The sequence below is a fragment of the Seriola aureovittata genome, chromosome 12, assembly GCF_021018895.1.
Source record: "Seriola aureovittata isolate HTS-2021-v1 ecotype China chromosome 12, ASM2101889v1, whole genome shotgun sequence".
In the NCBI taxonomy this organism is placed as follows: domain Eukaryota; kingdom Metazoa; phylum Chordata; class Actinopteri; order Carangiformes; family Carangidae; genus Seriola; species Seriola aureovittata.
The window spans coordinates 15,494,683-15,518,008 of record NC_079375.1 but is presented as its reverse complement, the minus strand read 5'-3'; the positions used below and the strand labels follow the sequence as shown (position 1 = coordinate 15,518,008).

Below are 23,326 nucleotides of genomic sequence, written 5' to 3'. Positions count from 1 at the left end.
AGTCTGCTTCCCCATACTCCATAAGTTTACACATGCAGACTTTGCCACCAGTACCACTACTACAACAACATCAGCTCTTGGACGTTTCTAAAAAGTATAATTGCTTCCAGAAAGCATCAGAGACATCCAGGTGTTTGGAGACCTCTCCTGTGCTCTGCTCTGGCTGCGCTGGGACCCCTCTGAGGGCCTCTCTAGGTTAATGCCTGCCAAACATTTACCTGCTCCAGTGTTCCTGACTCTCAAACAGACACAGACTCACAAAAAGTGAGGGATACAGGGAGGGATTGAAAGGGAGGGAATGAGAAGAGGCTTGTGCCTGTCTGTGTGTGTGTGTGTGTGTGTGTGTGTGTGTGCGTGTGTGTGTTTGTGTACATGTTTGTGTGTGTGTGAGAGCAGGCTTGTGTGTGTGTGTGTGTGTGTGTGTGTGTGTGTGTTTATGTGTGTGTGTGCTCTGCATAGATCTGTTTGTGTGTGTATGTGTGTGTGTGTGTGTGTGTGTGTGTGTGTGTGTTTGTGTGTGTGAGCTGGTGTGTGTGTGTGTGTGTGTGTGTGTGTGTGTTTATCAGCTCAGTGCAGATGGGTGGCAGAGTGGCTCTTGCAGCCAAATGATTCAGTATGCTAATGAGTTGTTATCTGTGGTGCTGCAGGAACAATATACTGTCTTTCTCACAGTGGGAATCCAGCCTGCTGGGAGCAGATTACACTGCACACACCGCCAAGGTAGTTATTTATATTTTCACACAGAGTAGTAGAAAACACATAAATGCATACACACACACACACACACACACACACGCATATACACATATCCACAGATAGGCCTATAAACAAACAAGCAAAACAACATTTTAACATACACACACACACACACACACACACACACACACACACACACACACACACACACACACACACACACACAAACACACACAAACACACCATCACCACCAACTGCAGCATAAATAAAGTGGAAATCTGAGGTAAATTTATGTTGTTCACCAGTAGATGGAGATGTCATTCTGGGCTTTCCTCTTTTACAGGTGTCAGTGTTCTTTTTCAATGTTATTCATAAAATATTACATATGCCCTTAATTAAAGTTAACTTTAAATTCACCCACAATTGCAACTGAGGGATAACTTTAGTTTAAACTGCACAGCTGAAAAAAATCTTCCAGTCTTGTTATAGTCACTATGTATTTCTTTCCAAAATGGCGCTTTACATTTTTTTTGTTGTTGTTGTTGTAAAATTCACATATTATATTTAATTACATTTACAATCATAGTCAATTTATTTTATTTTGACTTTATCCCAGATATTGGATTTGGAAAAAAAAGTATCACCTATTTTTTTATGATGCTTTCATAAAAGACATGAACGAAGAAAAATACGTGTCTTTAATGATGTTAAAATTATAATTCTCTAATGTTTATTATGTCACAGTATTTCACATTATAATAATTGTGTTGCTTCTCGTGTGCCACCGGCTACAATCTTGGTTGAGTGTACACTCAAAACAATTTCTCTCCTTCAGGAAAACAGAGGAAATATATCTTGTGTTGATTGAATGAAAAACTGCAAGTCTTTCACTGAAATAAATGAGACATGGAGACATTGAAATAACTCTATAGTGTATTTGTAAATGAATATGAAATTGTCATTTGTTGCTTTATTGTAATTTCAAATCAAACTAAATCAATGTGTGAGAGGCCAGGAGAATAATTTGACAGATATTATTAAATTGAAAATGCAAAAGGCGTGCCCTGCCACAGCGCTGAATATATATATTGATAGATACATAAGTGAACAGGCATCATAACAAAATGCTCAGTGAAGCGCAACAACCTTCTTGTGCAATCTCCTAACTTATTGACATACCAACACCAAGCACCCCAAAAAAATTCTGGTCATGAATTTAAAGATCAGTTAGCAATGAAGATTTAATCACTCTGACTTTCTGATTCAGTCATCAGTCGTGGAATTTGCTTAAAACTCAACAATATATTAGGTAAATATTTCTTTTCCAACTACTGAAGATGTCTGGCAAAGTTAGACAAAGACATGCTTTTGTGTTTTTTAGTGACAAATTGTTCCCCAAATGTAATAATTACAGCACAGCGCAATTAATAAACTTTCTAAAACAAGGTAATGCAGTCTCCCTTTATAGACCCTATATTTAAGAAATATATCACAACATAAAAATATCTTAGTATAACCAGTGGAATAAAGTGTCAAAAGCAGTTTGTCCTTTAGATGCATTTGTGTTCTGTACAGGAAAAGGAGTTATTATTTTTAATGGGGTCAGAGGTCTTGACTTTTTTTGCGTCTAATGAGATATAGCATTTATAGAAATCAATTGTACACCAGAGCATAATTTATGGTGCATTCATCTCTCTCAGCTTTAGAGGGTTATCTTCCTTGTTCGATGCTCAGGCCACTAATCTGTTATTCTGGGTATGTAATGTCAACAAGGCATTATTTTTTATTGTATCAGCTTCTTCTAACCCGCATCAGTCTACTATGGTTCCTGTGGGTCTGAATGACCTTCGCTACAGCCTCCAATCTTTGCTGAGAAGTAAGAAACATAACAAGGATTTCACTCTTTGTTCTTGGCCACTCTTTCTGTACTGTGTTGCCTTACAGACCATATTCAGTCACTGAAGCAAATTTGGGAATTTCAACAGAAACGGAGCTGTGGTGAATGAGACGTAGGAGTGAGAAGTGATGTATGAAAGTCCACGAGATTTATCTTTGTCATCCTGCTATGTGAATGATATCAGCAGTACAAGAGAAGAAAGTCCTGCTTTTGATTTTTATGCAATTGTTGTCTCTCAGAATCTCTCATTTATTCAACATCTTGATATCAGCTTCTTATTCTTTGTTTGCATCCTTTTTTATTACCAATACTCTGTCTGGTGCCTGCATAAAACAGTATCTTTGGTGCTTCTTCACAAAACTTGAGCACCTTACACCCTCTAGTGGGAAACAAGTGCAATTATTTTCAAAATTTGTATTGGCCTCACTGATACAGAGCTTATCTACCCTCACTGTAGTGACTAATAGCTTATAAATTAGCTTCTACTTCTGTTTCTAAGTAAATAAAACTCAACAGTCATTCATTTCAAGCGGAGTCATTTTTAATGCATTGTTAAAAAGAAATGAAGTGTTGCATACAGCAGTATAATCAAGCCTCATCCATCTCCAAATACAGCAAGGCAAGCAAAGCATTTGGTTTGATTAGCAACAGAAGGCAGATACTGAAACAGCAGCGTTCAGCTGACTCACGTTAATTTGACAGAGCAGTGCAATAGGCGGAAGGTTGTGCAGAGTCTGCAAGAAGTTAAAATCAGAGCTCATTCAAGGTCAAAGGTTGTAGTTCAAAGGTTTTCTATACCAGTAGGTTTGTTGTTTGAGCCTGGGTAAAGCAAGAAGCCGGAAAAAGTGCTGTCATCCTCACTGCTGGAGTAAATTCCATTCCAGTCTCTCAGCGTCTCCAGCCACACCTGGTCGCCGTCATTCAGCTGCAGCAGCGCGAGGTTGGACGCCTGATCGATGTCTTGGCCGTACAGAGAATCCCGAGTTCGCAGCTTCCGCATCCCATTAACCACCAGGGCAGCACGCACAGGCCGGTTGCGCACAGTGATGTGGTAAGTGAATAAGTAAACCCCCGGGTACGTGACATTGAACTTGTTGAGTGATGGGTCCCAGTGCCCCTCCCCATTGTAAAACACCTTATCAAACTTCACAGGTACACCGGGCGGAGGGAAGGACCTGCTGGGGAACAAGCCCACACTGAAGGCAGAGCGAATCTGCTCCACACTTTCACCTGGTGAGCCTTTAGGCCCCCGAGGCCCACGCCCACCTTTTGGCCCCCTCTCCCCTCTCAGCCCTGCCATACCCCTCAAACCTGGAGATCCTGGCGGCCCTCTCACCCCAGTATCCCCCTTCCCTCCTGAAGGCCCTTGCTCTCCTCTCTCTCCCTTTCTACCATCAGTTCCATTCATTCCCGGTGGGCCCATCTCGCCTCTCAGACCAGGGGACCCACCTTCACCCACATCCCCTTTCTCTCCTTTCTCACCCGGTAAACACTCGCCTGGAAGTCCTTTTTCACCTTTCTGACCCTTTGTCCCAACTATCCCTGGGGGACCCATAAGCCCATCTCGCCCAGTGCTGCCCTTAGTCCCATTCAGGCCAGGCTCGCCTCTCTCTCCCGGGTCCCCTTTCAAACCACTGAAGCCACGTTCACCTTTCTCTCCTCTGGGGCCTGGATCACCTGTAGTATGTGGAGTGGTTATATTTGCATAAGAAGTCATCTGCAAAGGATGTATTTATTTGAGTCTAACTCAGTGTGATTGAAACAGATTTGGTCAAATGTAAGCCTATACAATTTCTTCTGATGTTCTCATTGAAAGCTACATACCTTTTTCTCCTGGTTTTCCTGGGACCCCGGGGATACCAGGAAGACCCCCAGATCCTTGATCACCTTTTTCACCTATGGTAGTTTTAATAAATAAAACGTAGAAAATGACATCCACAAAGTACTTGTACAAAAAAGCATTTTGCAAAAAAGGAGAAAGAAATAAAGAAAGGGAAACTGAGAGACATTCAATAACTCTCTTGCTCTTAAGCCTCCTTGTACCTATGTCGCCATTGAGCCCATTGGCTCCAGGTAGTCCGGCTGGTCCTGGAAGTCCTCTTGGACCTGTTTCTCCCTTTTCTCCTGGCATCCCTGGAAAGCAGAGAAGACTAGGAAGAAGGGCAGATTTTGATAACTTAAAAGTGATTTTCATGAAAATAATAATCCGTTACCTGGAGGGCCCCTCTCTCCTGACTGTCCTGGTGGCCCTCTCTCTCCCCTGGGTCCTACGGGGCCTCTCTCTGGTGGACAGCACTCACAGAAGTTGAAGAAACATTCATTGTAGTCGAGGGTATAGTTTCCAGGGGTGTTCCCAGGGGGCGCCATGGGATCCGTGAGGAACGCAGTGGGGTAAGTGTCGCTGGAGTAGGTGGTGCTGTCTGTTGGGGACGAGGAGTAAGCGTCCATCATAACCTCAGTCGTCTCATCTGTGTGCAGGCTGCTGGGAGGGGGCGCGGTCGTGGTGGTGGTTCGTACAAATCCTCCACCTCCGCCGCCGCTCCCAGCTCGGGGGGGCTTCTTGGTGCTCTGAGGTTTGGGCCAGCGTGTGGATCTGGCACTGGAGGTTAGCACGGCCATCAGGACCACAAGGAGGGCGGAGAGGAAGATAAGGTGAAGGGAAGGCATGCTGAAAGCTTGGAACAATGATCTGTGAATAAAACGGGAGTGGAGGTTTGGAGGCAGCAGACAAAATAGGTGCATCACTTTGGAAAAGATCTAATACTGCAACATAGTTTGTCTACAATGTGTAATAAAGCAACAAATGCGTCTTACCTGCTTATGTTGATGGTGTGGACTTTTCACTCCATCCCCTCCAACTAGTGATTGATGCAGCTTACCTTCTTCCTTATATTGCCCTCAGTACCCCAAATACCGCATCATCAAGCCAATGAGAGAACAAAGGGCTGAAACAGCAGGGGTTATTAGGAGGTAGGTGGGCTGGAAAGAACAGATTACGTGACTCCTGAGGGATGTGAAATAAAGGAGGTTATATGCAAGGTAAGACTTTATTCTTTGTGATATGGGATATGATTCCAGGGTCCGGCAGTGCCTAGACTGCTATGGCGGTGTCCACACACACACACGCTTGCTTTGTACACAAACACAAGAAAATCTAAAGTTACGAACACAGACACACATTCACAAAACGTGTACATACGCATACCGTTTACACGCACAAACTCACACCTTGTCGGTAATAGATAACATCACATATGAGAGTTACCGAGGACAACACTTTGTAGTGATCACACCTTTTGGCAGAACCTCAAAGCAGAAAATGGATCACCATGGACCCAGTGGGAGAGGGATCAATGTCCCAAAACAGGTGGCGTGGCAACATTGATCCAACCATCGACCGCCTTGATCTAACAAACCCAAAAAGCCCAGTAAACCCAGTAAACCTCATGGAAAACTGGCCCCACTGAACCAAGTGTCACATGTCTCAGACTTGTGTGTTGGGTGCAGTTTCAACCTCTGACATTAACTCTAAATGACTCATGTTTGGGCGCCAAGATTCCACACAAAATATGACAAGGAGAGATGAACATCAAAAAAGTGGCACAGCAGAAAGGCAGATTAAGTCACTATGGACATCTACGATTGTGTAGCTGAAGATGTATCCTGAATATGTCTGTTCAAACTGAGGGAATACGCTGCTCTATTATAAAACATGTTTTCTGTAACCTGTGCTGTAAACAAGGGAACATTAGAAATACAAGAACAAACTAAAATCATTAAGGTTTAGTCACATGAGAATGCTATTTAGGACAGCCGTTGTTAAAATATTTCACAACTATTTACATGTAAACAAGGACATAATTCCATTCAATTTTATTTGTAAAGCACAAAATCATAACATAAATTATCTCATCTTATATCATCTTACCATATTATAAAGAGAGACCCAACAGTTCACACAATATACAAATATGCTATGATGCTTTGGTGTTGCTATTCCTATCTGTACTCTTCAAGAAAATCTAATACAGTAAGTACTCTGGGAATTTGGTTAGATAACTGTTTGTCCTACAAAACTTAGGTTGAACACAAGAAGTAAAAAATCAAAATTTGATTCTAACACTGGCCACCTTTCAAAATATATTCAAAAAATCATACTATCCACACTTTATCTACACTGGATTACGGCGTTAATTTGTATGCTCATGCTGTCACTTCCCATACACCACTGGATACACTTACTATGACCTGTAGAAAAACTTAGGTTAGACACCCACTCCCTTTGTTGACTGTTTCAACTACTGTGTGTGTGTGTGTGTGTGTGTGTCTGGATGTGTGTGTGTGTGTGTGTGTGTGTGTGTGTGTGTGTGTGTGTGTTGACTGCTTTGTTTATGAATGAATAAAGCTTAACTAAACACGTCAGCTGACTGTGACTGACGGAACTACCAGAAGTGTATTACCCCAGAGAGCCACCAGGGGTCAGTGTTTGTTCAGTACAGTGACTATTCTATCCAACATCTAAACAAAGGCCTAGTCTTACATGAATTATTGGGCAATAATAGCCTATAATATAATCAATTATTTGTTATTATTGTGACTTTTTTTATTCAAAGTTTGTTGCCTATATATTGTTGTTACCTTATGTGTGTGTATCTTCAAGTACAAATTCTATTCTATTCTATTCTTTTCTATTCATTGACATTCATTGTTCATAAAAAGTGAGCAGATAGATAGATGTAGATAGATACTGTAATGCAGTAGCCTAGTTTGTTCACCTCTTACACAGAGGTGACCTATGGAGTAAAAATGCATCTGGTTAATACGACCATGATATGTAACATTATACTGGATGACATCATCATTTGTTTCCGCAGCCACCGCCATTGGATCCAATGTTTCGCTTGTGCATCGTATGAGTTAGCAGCTGCGCACTCTTGTCAGCATGGACCGCATTTAAAGAATGAGCAACGTCAAGTTGGCCACTATTAAATCAATCACCTCCGTTAAGGACTTTCAAAATAAAGCCCTGACATGCAATACCCTTCACTGTGGACCCATGTACAACGCTTGCTTTGTGTTGCTTTATTGCGACAACCACAGCTGACTTCCCATTTTGTTCTGACTCGTCCTTGGTGGTTTGACACAGCTAAAGAATGGAGGTGTGTGTGCAAAAAATGCTATGTTGATGCGGAGACTGAGCAGACTCATATCCCAGAGAAGAAACGGGGTCATTGGCGGAAAAAGGAGGACACCTCCAAGTCACATAGTCAACTATCGCCCCCCGGTGACTCCCATGTCTCTCTCCAGGGTGGGTTTAACCCAAAAAATCCGTCATCTTACAATGGGATGTGGGAGATCGGCTCAACTCGGAGAATCCTCTTGCAGCTGTTCAGGGAGCCGAGGATAGGACCAAGACATCGGGCCGAGTCAATGAGGGTTTCTCGTCCGCTTTTGTCCTGCGCTTCTCGGCCGCGGTGTCTGTGCACAGTGCGTAAATGCGCTCGGAGTAGAGAAGACAGGCCCCCGAGGAGCTCTGTAAATGTTGAGATTCAGTCCTGGTCGGACATCGTGGTAGTGAATCGATTTCTTCATAGTTCCGCTGAGCGGATGGAGTGAATTGTGCAAAAGGGGAGAGAGACAGACCACAGCTTGGTTGCGTGTGATGATAGGAGACACAATGACGCTCTTGTCTCTTCTGGGTCGGATCATGCGCTATTTTCTCCTCAGGCCTGAGACATTGTTTCTGTTGTGCATCAGTCTGGCGCTGTGGAGTTATTTCTTCCACACCGACGAGGTGAAAACCATCGTCAAGTCCAGTCGGGACGCCGTGAAGATGGTGAAGGGGAAAGTGGCGGAGATGATGCAGAATGACCGGCTGGGAGGCCTCAGTGTCCTGGACGCAGAGTTCTCCAAAACCTGGGAGTTCAAGAACAACAACGTAGCCGTGTACTCCATACAGGGGAGGAGAGATCACATGGAGGACCGCTTCGAGGTACTCACCGACATCGCCAACAAGACTCATCCGTCCATTTTCGGGATATTTGACGGTCACGGTGGAGAGGTAAGCTGGGAGGGAGCGGTTACACACAGGCCCTGTATACTGTATTGTATCACACTGCATTTTGTTTCGACTCAGATACCTGCCGCTGCTCAAATAGTCAGCATCACTTTAATTCAGACAGACAGGGAGGTTACTGGGGGATGCACACGATCATTCCTCTTACTGCTATTACACAAGAGCCAAATTCAAAAAGACTTACTTTAATGTTTGCATATAATTTAAGGATATGCTGTGTCATGACACAATTATAAATTATTGCTATTAAAAGAATATTAGATCTTATAGGAATATTAATTGCTATAATGCGGCAACATAAATAACACTATCCGTTGAGCACCACAGAAAAGCAGGTTTCAATAGGAACACAATTTTTTGAATTGGGGCACAGGCATGCAGCACTTGTCTTACTCGTTACATCCTCACCCCGTTTTCAAATACAGCAGTCCCCCTCCCCACGCCTGCCCTGTATTCCTTTGTGTAAACACCTCCTCCATCCCACTGCCAGTCAGGGAGTTGATTTAGGATTCATCACAAAGAGCTTGTGTGTGTGTGTGTGTGTGTGTGTGTGTGTGTGTGTTTTCACCAGGCTTAGTGATGTGTGTAGGTTTTGTCTGTCTCTCCTCGTCTCATTGCAGTTGTCAAGGGGTCAGTGGTTTCTCATGGCTGTCTTGGACGCCATCTGTCACACCATCACAGCTGTCCCCCTCAGGTTCTTGTACAGGACACATTTCACTGAATGATACTGGCTAAGTTTCATGATTAGAGACCTGGTCCTCCTCTGTGACATCTTTTTATTTTTTATTTTTTTTTAAATTTAACAAATATTTTATCACATGCAAACCCAAGGGGAGTCAAATAAAAGCCATTGTTTCATTGACTCCAGGAGATTTATTTGTCTTGAGTAAAGACAGTCGCTGCAGTTTAACTAAGAACCTTTTTTGAAAAAGTGTTATATGTAACTTCAACATTAAGCAGATTTATAAACTTCCAATATCCAACAACTCCGATTTGCCTGTAGCTTAAGGGGTAATGTCTCTGTGAGCTGTTTGTAACCATAAACATTCATAAATGAAAATGAAATCGGCGTGACTCACAGCTGGGAGCTCTGAACCAGATGATCTCCTGCTGATCTAATATCAAGTCACACCACATCATTCATCCCTGTATCAGACATGATATGCATCCATATCCATATATATATATTCATAGTATTACACAGAAAAATACTTGTGTTCAGTGATAGAGAGAGGGAGACAACAGATAAACAGAGTGAACTGTCTTTTCCTATCCCATATACAAATATTTATCCTTCCTGTCTGTTGCAACGTCTCCCGCTCTTACTTCGTTTTTTCCACTCTCTCTCTTCTGCCACCTGTGTTCTTCCATTTCTGTCTTCAAATTTGTCTCTAGATTAAAATGTGTTTTTTTTGTTTGCCCTATTCCCTTATCTTTTTTATGCTTTATAATCATCCTTTTATCTTTCAGTAGGATTTTTGGAGTCAAAAAGAATGAGGTCACTTTGACATGGACTCCAGCCATTATAGAGTTATTAGCGTCAATAAATAGACCACTTCCTGATATATGGAAACATACTCAGTTATAAACACAGTTCACAGTCTGAAAATGAAGCAAATGCAACAAGTAAATGCATTATAACAGTATATTGGTGATGAGTCTAATGTTCTTCTGGGAATCTCAGTGCTAATGTTGTCGTCGGGAAATCTACTGCATGTGTAAATATCTTAGAACGTTTATTTGCCAGTGTTTTTTTATGCAATTTGGCACAACCGTAAGCAAGCACACACACACACACACACACACACACACACACACACACACACACACACACACACACACACACACACACACACACACACACACACACACACACACACACACACACATTGACTATATTAAATGAAGCGATGTTGCCAAAGCAAATATGGGCAGATAAAACAGGCTGTGTCTGGCAGTGCAGTTTGTTCTGGCACTGAAAATATGCAGGAAATTTCTCAAACAAGTCTCTGTTTTTTTGTTTTTTTTGTAGTTTTATCAAGGCAGTGAGTTATGCCTGAGAATCATAAAAGTCAGCACAAGCTGCCGCTCCTCTTTTAACTTGATTCCCTGACACTATTTGCTGTTGAAGCAGAAACTGTGAGTAGTTTACAACTTAAACAGGCCGTCACACTCCACTGCTTTTCGGTATAAAATTGAATTTTATAGTTACGCACTGACTCGAGGGGCAAACAGGATTTAATAAAGCAGCAAAATCAATAAGACATCCCAAATACTAGTTAATCAACCTCACATTCACTCATTAAATCCTCAGAGTGAACATTATTTGAGTCTTGTGTGCGGATTATTGCACAGACCCTGGCATTTTCAGCTGTTTACTGCAAATGGAAATTTATACTTGAAGCTCTCTTCCTGATCACGGCTCACTGTGTGCCTCCTCTCCAATTAACTAAATGAATGAGTACACTTGTCCAGCAGGGAATGAGAGGGGGATGGGGGGCAGCAGGAAGAGATGGCTTTATTCTAGTGATCATTATGAATGTCTCGATCTCTCATAATATTTCATGTGCAGGTTCCTTTGTTGTATTTTACTTCCAATTCCAAGTACTTCATGATAAACATTTTGAGTAGAATTATAGTGGTTGTCAATTCAAATCTCATTTGTGGTAAACTGTGATTGCTGCATTGATGTAAACACAGGCAGTTTTAGTTGCCTATGAATAAGATGCAGCATAGAGGCTAAAAGATGAAATGTTGCGCCACATGTTCAGAGATATCGGCCGTTTATCTTTTCTCAGGTATTTAAAACTAAAATGCAACGTTATCTGTGAAAAGTAAAGTAGAGTAGAAACTAAAAACTTGAAAATTGAATTTGTGTACACACATACTTGTGCTGTAGAACTGCTAAATCACGCCGCTACAGCGAAGTATGCAGTTTGAACGGCCCCAAGTGTCCGAATTTCCATCGGAAATGTGAATATGAAATATGTTGTCTGTATCTACCAGGACATTAAGCTGGTAAAAAATATTTTCCCATTTTACATTTCACTCGACAGCATTAGCATAATGGAAATGTTGGCAGAAAAAATGAGAGAAGAAGCAGATAAGTAAGGGCAGGAGGAGAAGGAGGGGGTTGTTCAATAATTCAACACCGAGCACCTGCTTTATGTAATGAAAAAAGCACTCCTCTAAATTGGAGTAGTATTGGAACATATTACTTGGCAGCCACAGGGGGGGAAAGATTTAATAAGTAACTAATTTACAATATTATGGTCACCTGTCGGACTTAGTATAATTAATAAATGTGATGAAATGTATGTGTGTAATACAGTGCAGCCAGTTACTGTATATGTATAAGAACAGGTTTTCTCAACTTAGTACAAAATTAAAGCACCAAAAATAACTTTGTTTCTGTAAAGCAGCACATTCTCAAGTTGTTTGGGCTATTGGGGGCAGCAGCAAGCTGTGAACACAACATTTTGACATAGACATATAAACACATACATATAAACACCTTACAAAGTTGCTATAACGAATAGCATGTTTATAAGTCCAATAATCATCGTCCTTTTAGTTAAATGCTTTACTGTGTTCACCAGCTAGTCGCTAACGTTTCCCACTTAAAACAGCTGCCTGCTGTGGCTGAAAACAGTGCTGTTGGTGCCTGAAAAACCAAAACAAAAAGCTGAAAGATGTTAAAGTTTCCTTGTAGCTGAGGTGTACTGCAGAGCTGGGTGATAAGTTTCTGTGGCTTGATCATTATGAGTGACAACTTACATTATACGTGAAAAATATTGATCAGCGCAGCAACTCTTATAATTTGGCATAATAATCTGGCCACATACAAGCTGTCAGCCCTCATGCAGTTGTCTATAAATTACTGACCATCAGCAGAGTCGAGCTTGATTCTCTGTCCTCCATCTCCCAGGCTGCAGCGGACTATGTGAAGGCCCACCTGCCCGAGTCCCTGAAGCAGCAGCTGCAGGCCTTTGAGAGAGAGAAGAGAGACAGCGCCCTCTCTTACACCAGCATCCTCGAGCAGCGCATCCTGGCTGTGGATCGTGAGATGCTGGACAAGCTCTCTGCCAACCATGATGAAGCAGGTCAGGAGAGGCGAGGAGAGTGGTGGGAAGTGAATATAATGCCTGTGTGTGTGTGTGTGTGTGTGTGTGTGTGTGTGTGTGTGTGTGTGTGTGTGTGTGTGTGTGTGCGAAAATCTTTACTTTAAAACTTTTTTACTTTAACCTTGAAAAATTGTTTTTGGGAAAGGAAAATGACTTGTCCCTTTGAGTGCACTTACATGTATTGTGATTTATTTCATTTTGAGACTCAACAATTGCACAAAACATTCTGTGCCATGTCTCCTAAGCCTCGGTAAAAGGATCGATCTTAAAGTGATGCCTTCAAGTGCTCATTCGTTCGGCATTCATGCCGCCTGCCTCTTAAAGGACATGGTGCGTCACAGCACCTTGGCTATCAAATAAAATCTCACTTTCCTGTATAGTATCCTCTCAGTACAATGCTTCCCGGCTGACATTTATTTCTGTGATGGTTTCCTTTTATGCAGTTCACTTGTAATTCTGACTGAATAGAGTGAGTGTTGTAACATTATGCTGCTGCGCGTTGATAGTGTAGACGTTACTCTTTGCACAGACGTAAATTTCAGATTTTGAGTCCAGTCTGATCAGTTTGTGGAATTTGATACATCTACCTCAAGAAACAATACACAAACTGTATGACTCTCTCTCGCTCTCTATCGGAGTGACTTCATCATTTTATAATCATTGTGCTGGACCTACAACCCACCACTTTACCTGTGGTCCCACTCTGTTATCATTTGAAGGTTGCACCACTTTAATGCCTTTTCCTCCAAAAATCTGTAAATTGCATTATAAAGGTGAGGTATTCCTATATGCCATCATAGAAGATTGTAGTGATACTTTGAGCCCTGAGAATTTAGGTAAAGACTGTACACTGCATTTATTATAGTGTGAAACATCAATAAAAATATAATAGTGTAATGTAATTAGTGTGACAAAGTGGTAGCAAAAAAATGTGTGGTAAAACCCAAGCTTCCATTACCCCCAGCTGTTTAAATTAAACTATATTATACCCAGATTTGATTCAGGATTGTAAACACATTTGTGGGACATTTACTAAAATTTTCAAATCTATCCTCCATTTCATTTTTTTTTTTTTTTTGTCTTTCCCTTTCTATCTCCTGTGCAGGAACCACATGTCTAATGGCGCTGCTCTCAGACAGAGAACTCACAGTGGCCAACGTCGGAGACTCTCGCGGTGTGTTGTGTGACAAAGATGGGAACGCTGTCGCACTGTCACATGATCACAAACCATATCAGCTCAAAGAACGCAAGAGGATCAAGAGGGCAGGTACATCAGAGAGCAACAGCACGAGAATATAAGGCATACACAGCATGTACATGCACAACCTGACGCTTCCCTGTGGTTGAATTTGGGGTCCTTGGTTGCCATCTGATGGTCTATTTAGGAACAGCAGTGTGTTAAACATGCTAACAATGTCATGAAGAGAGACCTAAGCTGTGTGATTAAAGGATTTTCTCAAGTTAGCATTTATCACATTATCTCAGATCAATTAAGAGTAGTTTTCTCCCTCGGGCGCAGCTTGTGCTTTGTCACACTCACACAGCAGACAAACATAAGTACATTTGTGGATCAATTAACATACACTCAGTAACCCACCAGTAGTCATCAAGCACATTTTTCTCATTATCACATCATCTGACACTTAAGCTCTAATTAATTAATAACGTTTCCATTTTTACCTTCACTTCCAGGGGGTTTCATCAGTTTTAATGGCTCCTGGAGAGTGCAGGGAATCCTGGCGATGTCCCGCTCTCTAGGGGACTACCCGCTGAAAAACCTCAACGTAGTCATCCCCGACCCTGATATCATGACCTTTGACCTGGACAAACTGCAGCCAGAGTTCATGATCCTGGCTTCTGATGGACTGTGGGACGCCTTCAGCAACGAGGAGGCCGTTCGGTTCGTCCGCGAGCGCTTGGATGAGCCTCACTTCGGGGCCAAGAGCATCGTCCTCCAGTCCTTCTACCGCGGCTGTCCCGACAACATCACCGTAATGGTGGTGAAGTTCAAAAGTGGAGCTGGGGGGAGCAGCAAGTCAGGGGAGTAGGTCAAGTTTAGAGCTCACATTGTGATCAATGTTTTCTATGATTTTCCCCATCCTCTGGATGGAGCAACAAGTATGTTATCAATGGAGGACTGAGAGAATATGAAGTATAGACACTGAGGCCTGTACTTCTGAGAAGCATACACACACACATACAGACAAACACATACATACAAACACATGTAACAATGAAGTTTTCTTTTGTTTGTAGGTTTCTGACTTGAGATAAGGGCATGTAAACACAATATAAACCCAATAACCATTTGCCAACTTAATGATGAATACATTAAAATACAGAAGTTCTCCAACAGTGGAGATGCATAAATGCAGGACAAGCAGACACCAAACAGGGGTTTTCTCTTAACCAGCACTCTTTAGACTGTGATTGATTTACTACTGTTTACTGTACATGCACATGAATGGTACAGCTCCACTGGAGGCTTCTTCAGAGGAGGCTTAAACTAGTGCCTACTCAAGAACTTACTGTGCAACTACAGGAAGCTACAAAAAATGTATTTGCAAAGACCACCGTTGCTTGCTGCATTTTGATGATGCTCTTACATAATGTATGTAATGTATCACATTGTTGACCTGAAAAAAAAAAAAAAAAAAAGACTCCAGTGGATCCATACCTTTATCTAACTTGAAGTGACTCTACACCCAAAATTTAACTTTTAAGTATCAAATACTCATTCCCTGTGGAACTGAGAGGTGGCTGTTAATCATTTGTAGTTTCATCATCCAGCTGCATTCAATAGAGTGGAAAAAGTATGGCAGGAGTCTGACATATCACAGCTCCCTCTACTGCTCTGGGGGTTGAATTTTGTTTTAATTTTGAGGTGCCACACTGCTTACAAGTCTTTAAATTAAAGATACCTTTTAAGTTAAGGCGATAATGAACAAGAGGATACTTTTAACAACCTCTCAAAGTAATTTTGCTGTTCCACTTTAAAAAATATAATTAATAATTCGTTGTTTAAAGATGGAATAAGCAAAGAATATTTGTAACTGGAAAATGTAACGGCCCCTTCACATGCTCAACATGATTCTGCAACCTTCTCAAAGTGTAATGAGCTACGACAGTTTCTGTGAATATTATCAACTTTTCTTGTTTTTCCCGCTCTGGAGAATGATCACTTTTGAAATGCTTTGTCATCGTCATCCAAACTGGCACAGCCACTCTCGTCTTTGAAGGCTGAAGCTGCCGTTTACAGCTACCTTTCATGAGTGGTACTCAAAAGCAAAATTTTGGGTGGACCACCACTTAAACATTCAACACACACATATGTACACAAACACACACAGAATTCTGAAAAAAAAAAAAAAAAAGCACTTTTCAGATGTTTATTTTTTGGAATGGCAAATTCTTATTACATATCAGCCAATGTAAACACTGTATATCCTCAGTAATACAAGAGGGTTTTAATGTATGTAGAACCTGATGTAGTTCCTGACCTTCACCTCTTGGTAACGCAATTTTATGGAGCTGATGTTAACTGTTGCATCAAAAATGATTTTACACCATCTGTATCAGGGCATGTGCTTTGGCTTATCCATGTTCATGAACAAAGTTCGTTTGCATCAATGGACACTGGTGGCTGCCTTTGACCCGCAAGCACATAAAACAGGAGGTACAACAGACTTCCACGCCTCTGCTGCCATGAGAACCTGACTCAGAGATGACACATCACAAACTGTACAGCCGCAGCCAGAATACTAGTAGCTAGAAATATGATATGCTCTTGAAGCAATACGACCGGTGTCACCGACAGCTACAACCTGTCAAGGAAAGTTACAGTAAACCATAGCTACTTGATTTACTACTGTTTTTAAGTTCAGCTACTTTATACCACTGTGTACCATGACCTTTACATCAGTCGAAAGAAGCCTTTTTTTATTTAACAGTTTACCTAATGCCTTATTTATTATTTTTTGTTTGTGTCTGGCAGATTGCCAAATCAGTATTCTGTATATTTAGTTTTCTGTCCTTCTGTATATGAGCAGAAGTTTACAATAAAACAAGAAACCCATCACTTTAATTTGAGAGGCAGTTCATGATTCACACATGTTGAGCTAATGCTCGGTGTAAAAAGAAAAAAAAGTGTAAAGACTCTCTGTATGTAAATTATCTGTATTAAACAAGCTCTTTCATCTGAAATATATTTCCCCTTTAGTCTTTTTTATTACAAAGGCCTTGTGTTTCACTCTGGCCTCTAGTGGCCTATGACTGTGCAGCATGTTCACGACATAAGTTCAATCATTTATTCATCATTTCATCTGATTCAATTTATGACCACTGCTTCTTCATTTGTATGACACTATAGCCTACCTTTTTTTTTTTTTTTTTTTTTTTGCACACAACAGGTTTTGGTGCAGTGCACACTCACACCTGATGCTGGCCATATTGGAAAGCTCTCCTGGAGTGGTTAGGTCTGAAGTGCTTTTGTCAAAGGCACAACAAGAATAAGCTAAATGCGGAGGAATGATTCTTTTTCTTCTTCTGCTTTTTTATGGCCTTTCCAGGGACTTAATTCGGCTGTGTCCTGGCAACCAACCACCGGTCTCAACATCCTTGTTTGCTGTAGCCTAAATCTCAACCATCAAACAAATGAGGTGGTGAGGTCAGAGTTAGGTTATGGAAAAACACGTGACATCTTCTGCGTGTTTCTGAAATGCCTCTGCTGGAACAAAAATAGCTCTCTTTGGCGTATAGCTCTGCACTGCCACTGCAAAGCAACTGGCCCCCAGCTGCAGTCTTCTGGAGGGGCGGAGACAGCTCGGAGGCGCTCGGTGACGCCGAGTTTAGTGACAGTCTGTGCCAGGTGGAGATACTCAGAATAGCTCGGACATGAAGTGATCCAAATGCTCAAGACCCGCATTGCAATAGGTGTCTAATGACCATAAAGTCAAGTGCGTCACACCACAGCTTTACGGGAAGTCTTAATCCTATTTTATATGGATTTGGCACTTTATAAGTGAGGCAAGTGAGCGCAGGCTGCAGTGGAAGAAAGTTTTCATTCAGCCAACTGAGCAAGAATAAAACAATTCTGCTTTGTTTTTTTTGTTTTTTTTCTTGGATTGTTTTCAATTTAAGTAACAATATGGGACAGCACGGCTCCAAATCCTCCATAGAAGCCAGGGTGATTTTCCACCACTTTGGCGCAGTGGACATGTATCAGAGAATGGACTCATGTTCTACTCCAGCCTCCGTTGTCCACATACAGAGGAAGGTGACCAGTCAGTCCGCCTATCTTCACTCGTGCCGGGCACTGGAGAAGTCAGCACACCATTCCTGGCCCCAAAGCCGCTGCGACACCGGGGGGCTGGAGTACGTGATGGATAACCCAACCGGCGGCGTGTGGGTGAAGCCGGGAGAGAAGTGGACCAGATCTAGATAGAAAAATAAATGATTGAAGTGAAATGCTACCGAATTCATCGATGGAATTAAGTCAACCACCCGGTGATTGGATGCACTTTGTGCGTGCTTCTCCCGAGCAGCAGGAAACCGGTGATTTTTGGGTTCCTGCGCTGAGCTGCGCCTCCACGCGTCAAGGTGGATTTGGATCGTCTAAGCGACACGGAAGAGTTGGACGGACTGATCACTGATATTTATTGAGTTAGTCTGTATGAGACACTGTCGCACTGGAAGACGGTGAGAGGAAGTAAAGAGTAGGCTACCATGCGTCATGCGCATGCCTTGTTTTCAACATGATTGTGAGATAATCACTAAGTGTTAATAAGAATGAAAACACCTAATTTTATTTGTATTTGCAGAATAATGTGGAGCAGAACAAATGAAAGACAGGAGCTTGGGATAGGTCAGTACTGGGTTAACATAAACCACTGAATTGTGGTTTGTAAACAGAGTGAAACCTGCACTCTTCCATTGGCTGACCAACCTTCATTTATTTTTCCTTCCTTTTTATTTGACTTTGTCTTCCTTTTTAGGATTCATTTTGTTAATGTGTGTAATAGGCTTTGCACAAAGAAATGTTTTTAAATCAAACAGTTTTTTAAACGATGATGGTAGTCTGAATGTGATAGGCTGGAGGTCACCTTGAGAGTGAAGACTTTATGTGTGCCCAGACTTACTTTGAATAACTGAAGTGTCGCAGCAGCTTAATGTCTGAATTTTTAATGGTTGCTTTTGTTTTTCATAAGCTCTAGAAACTTTAAGAAGGTTAGGTGAAAGTGATGTTGCGTCTGAGGATTACAACATCCACCTGACATTTACTATTTATCTTGAGAGGATGTCACGGTGATAGTATGAGGACTGTTTGTATGTTGAAGTGAACATTAAAGAACTTTAAACCTCACTTTATTTTCTTTATACTGAGCAGGCCAGCGCTGGTTCACTGAGAAACTACATTTCTTTCTTTGGCTGGTGATGTCTCGATATTGTTCTTCATTATTATTATTATTATTGTTATGCTGCATCATGTTTGCCTATTGATTGTCACTTACACTGAGGAGACAAATGTGTTGTGGAAAAACTTAAGTGAATATTAAAATGATGGAACTGAGTCAGAATGGATTTGAGGTAAATAATCACTGCATGTCATTGTATGTAAACAAGGCACAGTGCACCATAGTCATACATGTACATGCACATCTGCAAAAGCTGCAGCAATAAATGTTCTGCAATATGCAACTGTCTTAAATACATATAAACATCGGGGCGTCGTGTGGCGTAGTGGTCTAAGCAGGCGCCCCATGTGTAGAGGCTACAGTCCTCGCTGCAGTTGGCCCCGGTTTGAGTCCCGCATCGGACGGCCTTTACTGCATGTCATTCCCCCTCTCTCTGCCTCCCCATTTCCTGTCTCTCTCCACTATCCTGTCCAATAAAGGCACAAAAGCCCAAAAAAAAAATACTTTAAATACATATAAACATCCATAAACTAGAGACTACAGTTAAAAAGCCACTGTACACCACCTACCAAGACGAAATAACATTAAATTGTACATTGTATGTAGTTATGGGGTTTCCAAGCAGTAGTGAGAGTGGTGGTTCATACAACTAAAACATTTCACTGTAGAAATAATTTATTGTCAATAAACTTACAATTCCACTTGAGGAAACTGTGGGCCTACTTGTGTAAATCTCTGAATTGGGAGTTGCACTGGCTGGAGGAAGATTTGGAAATGTGTGTGGACCCACCAAACAGGTCTGAATCAAGTTCCATCATGCACATTCAGCTCTTCAGCAGCTTGGTTGTCTGGTTTCCTGGATGCTGTTTTAATCTGTCTGACCTCATGTTCACCACTGACCTCTCCAGTTCCTTCCTCTGGGATGTGGAGCTCTGTGTCGATCTGATTCAGATGGGTTGGGTGTCCTGCTTTTGGAACTTCTCCTTCAGCTTAGATTTGAGTTTACGTCAGCACACTGCAGCTCTATAGTTCCTGAATGAACAAACATGAAATGTACTCAGTGAGGAGAAATGACAATAAACCTCATAAATGTAAACTTTCAGATCACATCAAGATGGTATTTATTTTTCCCCTCTCTATGAAATCTCCTCTACATATCAATTGTGAACAGTTTCTGACTGTTTTCAGCCAGGAAGAATTCATAGATCTGATACAAATGTGTGAGAATCGTAGTCATTCTGTATCCAAAATCTCCTCATCCTCCCTCTGACTCTCTAAGCATTGTGGATAAACTTTATTCAGAACTCTGGATCTTCAGCTAGTTCTTCACAGAACTGACGGTGTCGTCCTCAAGCAGTTGGAACAGAATACATTTTAAATGAATCAAACCCCAACATCAGATCATATATGACAGACTGAAAGTATGCTGGTCTGCAGACTGCAGCATGGAGACTTGATCAGAATGGTAGTTCAGTATTTAATTTGTGGCTGTCGTAGTTAGCTGTTGTGGCTGTGTTTGTACATTTACACAACTTCGTTTTGATGCTGCTGGACAGACAGAAAACTGTAAACCTCTGAATTCTGCTGATGGACTCGGTAGAGGATATTCCGTTTTAATAATTATATAATTATTTCATTTGTATGGGGTGCCTCACCAAGACCAGATACCTCTTCACATGTGAGCCTGACTGTAACAAACACAGAGAAACCAGCCAGCACTAAGTATAGTAGGTTATACTTAGTCTGAAAATAAGCCATATTGAACTGGATTAGCTAACGTGTAGAAAAGGCTGGTTTCTTATTTTACAAACAGTAGGTACTGATTCATTTGGGGATAAAACCGCTATCTTAACAGCAACAGGTCATAGAGCAACTACTGTAAAACATTATTAAAGAAATCTCCATATTTATATATGTGTACCAAATACACTACTAATACTCATTCTGATACAAACTATATGAATACGCAGGGTAAGGCCTTCCTTTAACATAGCAGCCCCTTAGGGTTACAAAGAGTAAGAATATAATATAAATAGTGACCCAGAGTTACAATATACAAATGAGAATATGATCATATTCAGAGAAATAAACAAACATTTTATAATGAACCAGGTTGCATAGTACAATGGCGACACCCGCTGGTCAAACAGGGAATTACACAATGGCGTACACACAACGCAGAGACATTACCAACCCGTCCCAGCAACATGACGCTACTAATTCACCTCAATGGTGTAAAAAATGACAACAGCCAACTTATACTTTCTCCAGTCACTTACAGGATTGTGATAATGACGGAAATACCCCTCATCACGCTGTGCACACGCACGTGGGGAAACTTAACCAGGTGAAACTTAACAATATATTACGTGACGTAACAGAGAGCGACAGACACTTACTTCACGTCATTAACTCAGTACTCAGAGTATCACAACTGGAGCACACAGGAGAAGAAGATCATCAGTTGTCACGGGTAAACGCTAGACTTAACTGTTGGCTAATGCAGGCACACTAACTCAAAATCTCTCCACTTTTTTTTACACTACCGCAAACTGAATGCAGGGTGCATACGTCATTTCCTGCAGGTAAATAACATGCCCCCTAAATGATACACACGCAGGAGGTCAGAGCCTTAATACAGTAGCAGAGTCAGTGACTTCTTTTAAATCACTTCCTAAAACCCAACTTTTTTTTATTTCTTTAATTGCTTTTTTTTTTTTTTTTTTACTGCATCTACTCTCTCTAATTGTTTTTATTTGTATTGAAGTAGGCTGTATTGTAGGCCTATGTGTTCTCTCTCTTTTTTTTTTTTTTTTTTTTTTTTAACTTAACCTCATTTCTGTCCTGCTTTTGTTTGGCCTCACTGACCGGCTTTCTGTTGTTAGATTGCCTCCTGCCTGTTAATGTTTTTACTTTGTTGTCAAAGCACTTTGTAAACTCTGTTTTTAAAGGTGCTATATAAATAAAGTTGTTATTATTAATAATATTATTATTAGAGCCATAACTTAAGTAGCAAAATATAAGTTTTTTCAGTAAAATGTCGGATAACATTTTATAATTTATATTGAGCACATTGCATTAAAAAATGGATGAACAACAGGTCTATTGGTTTTTACAGTGGCAAGCACATAACAAGGGAAGTCCTCAGGTACAAACTTTGGACCCTGATGTGGCACCGTATAGGTGAGCCCTGAGTTATAGTCAGCACGGAGCAAATGGCTTATCCATTAAACTCTGGGCAACGCACTAAGCAAACATTGCGTCAAAAGAGAACTGTACTGGATAACGTGACCACTTCAGTTGATCATCTTTATCTTTCCACCTCGCCATGGGCCTTCGAGGATCTAAGCAACCTGAAGCCCAAGTTCTCCTCCTAGGCCTGGACAACGCTGGAAAATCGACTCTTCTCTACAAACTGAAACACAACGCGTGCGTGAGCACCGTTCCTACCATCGGCTTCAACGTGGAAATGCTCGAGGCGAGAAAGAACAGGAAGAACATTGCCTTAACCGTGTGGGATGTGGGTGGTCAGGGGAAGATGCGGGAGCACTGGAAGAGTTTCCACCAGGACGTAGCAGCCGTCGTGTTTGTGGTGGACAGCTCTGACAGAGAGCGTCTCGGGGAAGCGCGAAGGGAGCTGGAGAAGACGCTGAGGAGTGACCAGCTGCCGGGCCGTCCACTCATCATTCTCGCCAACAAACAGGACGTGAACGGTGCTCTGACTGCCACAGAAATCAAAGACAGGTTTCACCTGGGGAAGATCTGCTCTGGTCGGGACTGGTTCGTTCAGCCTTGTTCCGCATCGACGGGATTTGGAATTGAAGAGGCCTTCAGACAAGTGGTCCAAATGGTCAAACTCTCATCACACTCTGGGGCGATGAAAGACAACATCAAGGAAACAGTGCATTACCTAAGAGCGAGTAGTAGACATTAAGTTTTATTTAGATGCAATGTGTTATTTCCAGACCATTGACATTGAAATAAGTTGTTCTACATCTTTACTCCCTTAACAACCATACCAACAATAAATCATATTTAAAGAGACCCAGCCTTTTGGATCATTATGCAGTGATTATTATGCGCATAGGCTACAGTCACTCAGTTATGTGGGTAATGCGT

The 23,326-nt window shown here is 41.5% G+C and overlaps 3 protein-coding genes and 1 long non-coding RNA gene across 5 annotated transcripts; 2 read left to right on the top strand and 2 right to left on the bottom strand.

Moving 5' to 3' along the window:
• Positions 1 to 3,128: 3,128 nt before the first annotated feature.
• Positions 3,129 to 5,698, bottom strand: otol1a (otolin 1a). 2 transcript variants are annotated; one of them, XM_056390646.1, is made up of 5 exons: positions 5,409 to 5,698; positions 4,808 to 5,283; positions 4,638 to 4,727; positions 4,419 to 4,490; positions 3,129 to 4,271 (listed from the first exon to the last, which is right to left on the bottom strand). In XM_056390646.1, the coding sequence occupies exons 2-5, from the start codon at positions 5,259 to 5,261 to the stop codon at positions 3,376 to 3,378; spliced, it is 1,512 nt and encodes a 503-aa protein (XP_056246621.1). In that variant the 5' UTR covers positions 5,262 to 5,283; positions 5,409 to 5,698; the 3' UTR covers positions 3,129 to 3,375. The 2 variants fall into 2 exon arrangements, with proteins under 2 accessions (XP_056246621.1, XP_056246620.1); XM_056390645.1 differs by having other exon boundaries at positions 4,808 to 5,698.
• Positions 5,699 to 6,492: 794 nt separating this feature from the next.
• Positions 6,493 to 16,997, top strand: ppm1la (protein phosphatase, Mg2+/Mn2+ dependent, 1La). Its single transcript, XM_056391940.1, has 4 exons — positions 6,493 to 8,655; positions 12,599 to 12,773; positions 13,900 to 14,061; positions 14,487 to 16,997. The coding sequence occupies exons 1-4, from the start codon at positions 8,257 to 8,259 to the stop codon at positions 14,840 to 14,842; spliced, it is 1,092 nt and encodes a 363-aa protein (XP_056247915.1). The 5' UTR covers positions 6,493 to 8,256; the 3' UTR covers positions 14,843 to 16,997.
• On the bottom strand, positions 16,170 to 21,881 carry LOC130179153 (uncharacterized). Its single transcript, XR_008829239.1, has 3 exons — positions 21,607 to 21,881; positions 20,108 to 20,239; positions 16,170 to 18,229 (listed from the first exon to the last, which is right to left on the bottom strand). It is a non-coding gene; the product is annotated as an uncharacterized LOC130179153 (long non-coding RNA).
• Positions 21,882 to 22,056: 175 nt separating this feature from the next.
• On the top strand, positions 22,057 to 23,251 carry arl14 (ADP-ribosylation factor-like 14). Its single transcript, XM_056390382.1, has one exon. The coding sequence runs from the start codon at positions 22,536 to 22,538 to the stop codon at positions 23,139 to 23,141; it is 606 nt and encodes a 201-aa protein (XP_056246357.1). The 5' UTR covers positions 22,057 to 22,535; the 3' UTR covers positions 23,142 to 23,251.
• Positions 23,252 to 23,326: the final 75 nt, after the last annotated feature.